General features: G+C 34.7%; 1 protein-coding gene across 2 annotated transcripts in view; it reads right to left on the bottom strand.

Annotated features, from left to right (window-relative positions):
- Positions 1-8,722, bottom strand: part of LOC106465721 (voltage-dependent calcium channel gamma-5 subunit-like) — an 86,131-nt gene that overhangs the window by 15,238 nt on the left and 62,171 nt on the right. For both annotated transcript variants that reach the window (XM_013925958.2, XM_022393640.1), the window contains exon 3: positions 910-1,002. In XM_013925958.2, the coding sequence (XP_013781412.2) occupies positions 910-1,002 (93 nt within the window). The remainder of the gene's footprint in view (positions 1-909; positions 1,003-8,722) is intronic.

The following is an 8,722-nucleotide window of genomic DNA, read 5'->3' as shown; positions in this document are numbered from 1 at the left end:
CCTTCCACGTTCTTAACGTTTATTTTACAAGGACACTAGGTTCCTTCCATTGTTCTTAACGTTTATTTTACAAGGACACTAGTTCCTTCCACTGTTTTTAACATTGTGAAAAAGCTCTGTACATTAACTAGATAATTTCCTATTTCCTTATATAAATATAAGTTCAAGTTGATATATAAACATATAAATTAATTGAAAGAACGTTCAGAAGAAAATTAGTTCTATCTTTTAACCTCTACAATAAAGTATTTTGATAATTACAGATCGCCCATATCCAGCTCTTTGAACAGAAGGCCTCAGTATAGAACCCGAAACGTCGTCTTTCAAAAGGCAGTTGCAGTCAATTAAGGTTCGCAAATGTACCATTTTTTAAAACTAGTTTTTCAGGTTCAATTTATCAAACCAACCTTTAACTTCACTGCTGTAGTGTTTTTTTTTTATCTTCTTTTTTTCACTATTTACTGTTCATCAAAATTGGAACATCAGCTAGCTAACACGAGCTATTCGACAAAGTTGATGAGTCAAGTATGTCATGTTCATTTTGAAATTTGAAGATAACCATTAAATATGTTTACTAAATATTATACAGATGAAAACATCGTCTTTGATTATATAAGCCTAATCTCACTAACTGACCCGGCATGGCCAGGTGGTTAGGGCGCTCGACTCGTAATCTGAGGGTCGCGGATTCGAATCCCCGTCACACCAAACATGCCAACCTCCGCCTTTGCCTGGTCCCAAGTCCAGGATGAGAAAGGAGGAGGGTTGGGCGTGGGGCTAGCAACTCCACCCCGTAAAAACCAACCTGCCACAAATAACTGCAACAACACTTTGTGTTGTTGCGGCCCTATGCTCCACTGGGAGTTTACAGGAATAAATAAAAAAAAATCTCACTAACTACTAACTTACATGGAATAGCCATTGTGGAGTCGTTGGGGTCAGGGCTGTAGTCTTCTTTTGGAAAATAGTCGATGTCAAAACAGCGCATATTATTTTTCCCGGCTAGAAAAAAAAAACACACAAATAATGCTTCTTAAACCAATAGAAAAACATGAAAATGCTCACTAAATTATTGACAAAAGGAATGGATTATTTTAAGCGAAAGGAATTGTTCAGGTAATATAAAAATATGGTTATTATTAACTGGTTACTTAATAATTAATTTGTGATAAATATTAATTTTAAACTTTATCTTTCGGAATAATTAAAGTCTTCCATTAGGGTTACAAAACGAACAATAGACCAGATCGAACATATCCCTCGGAATTATTAAAGTCTTCCATCAGGGTTACAAAACGAACAATAGACCAGATCGAACATATCCCTCGGAATAATTAAAGTCTTCCATCAGGGTTACAAAACGAACAATAGACCAGATCGAACATATCCCTATTTCTAAACCAGTTCTAACTTGCTACATGTCAAGATTTCTCTATTAACTAAACATTATCTCAACATTAAAGCATTTTTTTGTCACAGGAGTTTGAATTTTCTCGGACATGAACAACATACAAATTACTATTTGGGGAATATTTGATAAACAGTTATAGCTTCTGGTTCATTACATTTTTCTTATTCAGGCTACAGTTACAGAACCCAATCTGTAAAGCATCCTAACAGATCCATAAAATATGTATATGGAAAACAGAATTGTGTTTACCACCACGTGAAATTACTTTGCTCGAGTGACCTCTGTTGAGTGTTTCATAAACACAATTTAATGAACAATAATTTTACTTCCTCTTAAGCGTCGCCATAGAAACGGCTAGTGAAGGTGACTTTTCAAGAGTGTCTGTTTGTTTGTTTGTAATTAAGCACAAAGCTACATAATGAGTTATCTGTGCTCTGCCCCCCACGGGTATCGAAACCCGGATTCTAGCGTTGTAAGTCTGGAAACATACCGCTGTGCCAACCATCTGAGTATAAAATCAAACAATACCTAAACGGAAAATAAAACTATTTAATGTTGCCCGAGTGGATTCCATTTGTTTCTTTAGCAATGTTGCCCTGTATAGTTTGTGCAATTAACTAGATTAGTTTGTACATGAAGAAATATATTTCATACTATCATATGGCCCGTCAAAAATGACTGAGCAAGTACTACCACCCCCATAGTATACCCTAACATCACACTTCATTTTAGGAAATCAAGCTTGACCAACGAAGAGGCAGAAAAGTGCAGTCGAGGTACTCAAACGTCGGTAAATTCATTTGTGAGCCAATCAAAATTAAGATCATTCATAACTACGTTCCAACAATGGCTTTTACGTCATGTTACTTAGCAACAAAAGTATAGCCTAATATTGTTGTTGGTCTATGTACTGAATATCTGTTGATTTCTTAATTTAGAGTCTCCGTTGATTAAAGATGTTTGTTCCTATTAGAAACGTTGGTGATATAACAGAAAATTGCTTAATTCAGAAATGATTTAAGTTTAAAATTGAATCGATATTTTTGCTTTCATAATAAATTTTATGCACTTGGCTCTAGGCTAGATGATCCCACACAACGTCTTTACTTTACGCTTATTATACCGACACTCACTACATTCACAAGGTTTCACGGCACCTCGTCACTGAAATCGTAATCTGGATTTACTTTAATTTTAGAAAGGTAATTTTGAACATCTGAAGTTGCAAAAGTGACCTTATTAATGATCTATTCTACAATGTTGAGAAACATGTAAATTTTGTTATTGAACTTTATTCCAAAGGTCTTTAGAACGCAACAAAATTACTTCTAAACAAGTTCAAATATCATATAATCCCTTGTGAAAACCAAAAGTTACATATAACATACTGTTAATTTATCAGTAAGGTTTTTGTAACATTTTAGGTAAGTAAACACTATTTGACAGCTTTCTTTTTTTTAAAAAAACGTGAATTGCTGTTGCTTAAAATTAAGATTTAATGAAATTATTTAATGAAATAATAGTGCATAAATGTCCTTTAAGGCAAAAACAATAAAACAAAACACGTGTTTTAATTTCAAAGCACAATGCACGCGAAAACAAAACACGTGAGTCATGTAACAGAAATTTTTTTTACGTACCTGGCATATACCAATAGGAAATTATCTGTTTATGTCCGTATAACTACTTAGCAGGGTGTAGATGGATCTTCACCAAAATTGGTATGGAGGTTCATTGGGTTCATGCGGAGATACATGCAGATTTGCGGTTTCAAATTTTGTGTTTTGCAATTTTAATAAGGTGGGGGGGGGTAATTTTTTTTTTTTTACAATTTTTACATATAAGGGAAGCAGCTTTTCATGTCCTAATATAACATTTTATTAATCACGAATTTATATAACTTCCGTCCAGGGTTTGTTTGTTTGAAGTTAAGCACAAAGCTACACAATGGGCTATCTGTGCTCTGCCCACCACGGGTATCGAAACCCGGATTCTAGCGTTGTAAGTCCGCAGACATGCCGCTGTGCCACTGGGGGGGGGGGGGGCTCCGTCCAGGGAACGGGTACTCTAGCTAGTCTAATAATAAATCTTAATACAACCACCTGAAACAACAAAACAAAACTGCTGACGTCACTTCGGCTGCCAGAAAATATGTTTATCAATGGACACGCTATAGTCTCTTGAACATATCGATTTGTTCAATACGGCTTGAAACTACGTTGAATATATATATATATAGATATCGAGAGCGAGCCTATTTCAGGACCACAGTATGACTTGTCCACTCAAGAAATAAGTAGATACGATTATAACGGTCAACTGCTCTTGACCGTAGATGAACTGCTTGTTGTTAATATGGCGTAGGTATGTTTGTTTTGATGTTATGCATAAAGTTACATTTGTGCCATGCTAACCGCAGGGGATCGAAGCCGAATTTTAGTGTTATAAGCCCTCTAACTTATGACTGACCAACGAGAAGCATTTGATAGGCAATGATGAAAAACGTTTGATGGATATTTCTGAAAAACACGTATTTTTAAATGTAGAAGCTACAATGCTGGGTAAAAAAATATGTATATTAATAGACAACGTGAAACTTCCTCTTTCCTTTCGTCTTAAGTCTTTTTCTTTCATGAAAATTTTAAGTATATATATCTCAGATCAGTTTCAGAAGAACAACCACGTGGCTGTAAACGCAATTATTTTTTTTTATTATTATTATAATTTTACTTGAAACCTTAAAGAACGCGCATACTTCATTGACTAAATACAAACATTAATTTAAGTTCGGTTTTAGGATATTATAGAGGAATTAGAGGCAAGTTAAATTTGGCCAGGTTTATGTGACGGAGCAAAGCGGGATTCAGGACTGCCCTGGAAGTTCTGGGTTTCTTGGGTAAATTCTATGCATTCATTTGCTTTTCCTGAGAGAAATTTTCTAATCTTGATGCATTTTATCGGGACTGAATGAAAAGTGACCCCCCCCCCTCCACGCTATCTACGCCACCTGTATTCTAAACAGTGGTACTGTTTTGCTTTTCTCATATAGGGTTCCTATTAAAGATGAATTAATTCTATTAGAATTACATCGTGAATGAAGAGACCGGAAACGATCGGTTAAAGAAAAGTTGGTAGCGTCATTTGTCTTCATGGAGACGTTTATTAAAATAATAATGAGATGGCAATAATTACAAAAGAAGCACTAGTAAGTTTTTTTTAATTAACTGCATTAATTATTGTCCTTTCATATAGAATAAAACTAAACATATTCCAGATTATGATTATAATTAATTAAATACGCTTTTCTTACTTGTGTATTGTTTTATCAGATGTTAACGACATTTTCGGTCGTAAACCCAAACAAATAAGTCAGGTTAGGCCTAAATCCATATACTAAGTTAACAATCTCTATAGTAAAAATGTAATAATAATAATTAACAAACTATATATACTAAATATTGAAACTAATAGTGTTAGTAGACAAAGGAATATTTAATAGAACGGGAGTCTCAAAGGAATATTTAATAGAACGTGAGTCTCAAAGGAATATTTAATAGAACGTGAGTCACAAAGGAAATATTTCACTAGACTTTGGTATATACCATACATTCACTAAAGAAATCATACTTGTATTGGCGTGGACAAAATTATTGCTGAAAAGAATCTTAAGTGGAAAGTGAAGGCAATACTTTATTGAGTTTAGACGACGTTTAGATTAAAGTGTAGTATTTATTGACGAACAGTAAATTATGAAGTTATTGACATGTTAGTTGGAAAATATAGCCAGCAACATGGAGAGCAGAGAAGGTAAACGAGTACCAGTTAATATACCAATATTTCAGGCCGAGCATGCTGTTTAGCACAGTTTAGCTGTAACAGAAGAAGGTTCGCCAAAGCTTAAAAACAGAACTCGTATCTAAATAAATATAATAGTACTGTCTGTTGTATGTCCATGCAACTACTTCGAAGAGTATGGAAGGATCTTCACCCCGATTGGTATGGAGGTTTATTAGGTCCATGCGGGGGTACATGTAAATTTTCAGTTCTGCAATTTGTGTTTTGCGGTTTTTATGCGCGCGTTTCTGCGTTTTTACCACTATTTTGCCCCCTGTTGATGGATCTTCACCAAATTTGGCGTGAAGGTTTGTTGGATCCATGCAGAAATACATGCAAATTTGCGGTTTCACATGTTGTGTTTTGCAGTTTTTATGAGCGTTTTTGTTTTACAATTACATATAAGGGAAGCAATTTTTCATGTTCTAAGATAACCTTTCATTAATCATGAATTTACATAACTTCCCTTCCAGGGGACGTTTACTCCAGCTAGTTTATAAACATGTCATTTCTAGCCCATAGTTTAATAGAAATATATTATTCAAATGAGAAATTCCAATTGTTACTAGTAAAAGGAGACTAAATAATGATTGGCTAAAATATAACTGTTATGATGCTAGGCCTAAGTAAATGATAAAAATGAATATTTGTCAATTCATTGATCTCAGCTCAAACAAACAGATAATATTAACGCAGCAAATAACTGTTAACTTAAAAACAACTAAACTTTTTCCTGAACAGGTAAGTTCAATGTTATTTTAGGCTGAATTCTTAATAACTCATTTCTATATTTTCACAGAAGATCTTAACCCTAGAAAACTTGTATATTGGTAGTAATATTAATTGAATTGTTCTTAGATACAAGTTTGAATTTGGGAATAAAACAAATCATACGTTTTATCTATGTTAGTTCATGGTACTTATTTCAACAAAAACTACGTCAGGCTTTAATAAGTTAAAACTATTAAAGTTTTAACACTTTAACATCTTTTTAACACTTTTTAACATCTGTAACACTTCATACTAATTGCTTGAATTATTTGGAAATGTTTGTCGTATTTTGTATGTCATAACTCTTCTTTTTGCTTATACTAAATAATTTTTTTCTATTAAATAAGAAACACTACTTCTGTAGATACTATACGAGTGAAAAAGTGACGTATACTAATCATTATTAATAATATTTAAAAACCAATCATTTAGAAGCACAACAAAGCATTATAGTCATGAGCTAATTACAAAGGTAACAAATGTATTATATTTATAGAATAAATAATGTAGTAACGTTTATCAGGATTAAATTATAGAATTGACTATAATTCAAACATATTTCCAGATTAAAGTATCTTAATAATGAATATAGTTGTTTTGTAAACAGTCATTCTGTCTACCGCGGAGAATCGAACCACCGATTTTAGAGTTGTAATTCCATAAACGTATCGCATACCCTACCCGACGGAGGACTGCTTACACACTCTTAATCATAAAAATAAATATTAGAAACTTAATTTGTTTTCAATATAGTATTAACTAAATTATATTTGTATGTGTTTGTTTGTTTGGTTTGAATTTCACGCAAAGCTACACGAGAAATATCAATTTGAAGTTCTAATAAACCAAATATGATGTTTTAATTGAGCGATTTCATATGTTGACTTTCGTCTCGTAAGTGACAGTTGTCTGCCGGTCGGGGGTTCGAATCCCCCATCACACCAAACATGCTCGCTTTTTTTAGCTGTGGAGGCGTTATAATGTGACGGTCAATCCCACTATTCGTTGGTAAAAAAAATAGCCCAAGAGTTGGCGGTGGGTGGTGATGACTAGCTGCCTTCCCTCTAGTCTTACACTGCTAAATTATGGATGGCTAGCGCAGATAGCCCTCGTGTAGTTTTGCGCGAAATTCTAAAACAAACAAACAAACAAGTGACAGTTGAATATATTGTACGATACACATGCAAATTGGCCCGGCATGGCCTGGTGGTTAGGGGGCGCTCGTCTCGCAATCTGAGGGTTGCGGGTTCAAATCCCAGTCCCGCCAAACATGCTCGCCCTTTCATCCTTGGGAACGTTATAATGTGACGGTCAATCCCACTATTCGTTGGTAAAAAAGAACCCCAAGAGTTGGCGGTGGGTGGTCTCTAGTCTTTCACTGCTAAATTAGTGACGGCTAGCGCAGATAGCTGGACTGTTTCGTCAACAAGGTCAGTCTGGTCTGCCTTTCTTGTTAAATAATCAGGATGTGACAAACATCAAACAACAGCAGAAAGCATCCAGTGAATAAGATCCGATTTATAAAACTCGCAAACTTAAACATTTTCCACCAAATTTTACATTTTTTAACATCACGTCAGTGGGCTTTCTGTGTCAAGTGAAACGAGATGAAAAGATCTGAGAAAATGAATCTGTTTCGCAACGACCACCAAGCGCGTTAAATTAAATATTGTTCCGTTTGGTTCCGGACATTTCCGTTGTGATACTTCCGGATTGTTATTTTGTATACGCGTTCATAGAGTTTCTTGGAATTGCAAGTCAAATGAAAAAAAAACAACAAAAAGAAATTCATTATTTCCGTGCTTTCGATATAAAAGACCGTTTTTCATAGAGCAACAATAAGTCACAACATGCCATCAGCTTAGGCCTTATCTTGGGAAAAGATCAAACTACGTCAGCAAGAACGTGCAATGATTGGCTGTCTCCCAAACTACGCCAGCAAGAACGAGTACTAATTGGCTGTCTCCTAAACTACGCCAGCAAGAACGAGCACTGATTGGTTGTCTCCAGAGAAACGGAAGAGGTGGTGTTACACGAGTGTGTGAATGAATATTTAATAAGTCTTTCACGGTGCTGTGAGAAAATGATAATTACTTATTTGAGCAAGCTTTAGATTCTAAGAAGCGAAAGGACAGTTAAAAAGGTTAAATTCACTGCATAATACCCCCATTTTTTACGACTTGATAAAAATCAACTATTTCTATAATTTCAAGCCCAAATATTATTCAACAGAAATTTATATAATGTATGTTTATTTGAAGTTAAACATAAAGCTACGCAATGGGCTATTTGTGCTCTACCCACCATGAGTATCGAAACCCGGTTTCTAGCGTTGTAAATCCGCAGACATACCGCTGGGCAATTGTGGGGGAGGGGGTATTCACCACGAATGTGCATGGAAAGTGGAACTGTCTCTATCCCTTTCATTCTTTACCATTTTAATAAAAATAAAAGGAGGGGGGGGGAATTATTGTTCACTGAGTATACTCAAAAACGTATATCATAAGAAGAATTAAATTTTCATAAAATGATTTTCTTTACCCACAGTCCTCTTTGTTAGGATCTTTGCAGCTGTATTTTGAGTTATCCTAATAGTTAGTTGTACGTCCAGTAGAGTTTATGGACCGGAAATATTTCAAAGCTGTTTTTTTTGTGTGTGTTTGAAGGTGAGTTTCGAGTTTAAAGCATTGCAGTATTTTATTGTAG

Source organism: Limulus polyphemus, unplaced genomic scaffold (genome assembly GCF_000517525.1).
Source record: "Limulus polyphemus unplaced genomic scaffold, Limulus_polyphemus-2.1.2 Scaffold2030, whole genome shotgun sequence".
Taxonomy (NCBI): Eukaryota; Metazoa; Arthropoda; class Merostomata; order Xiphosura; family Limulidae; genus Limulus; species Limulus polyphemus.
This window is presented reverse-complemented; position numbering and strand designations above follow the sequence as displayed.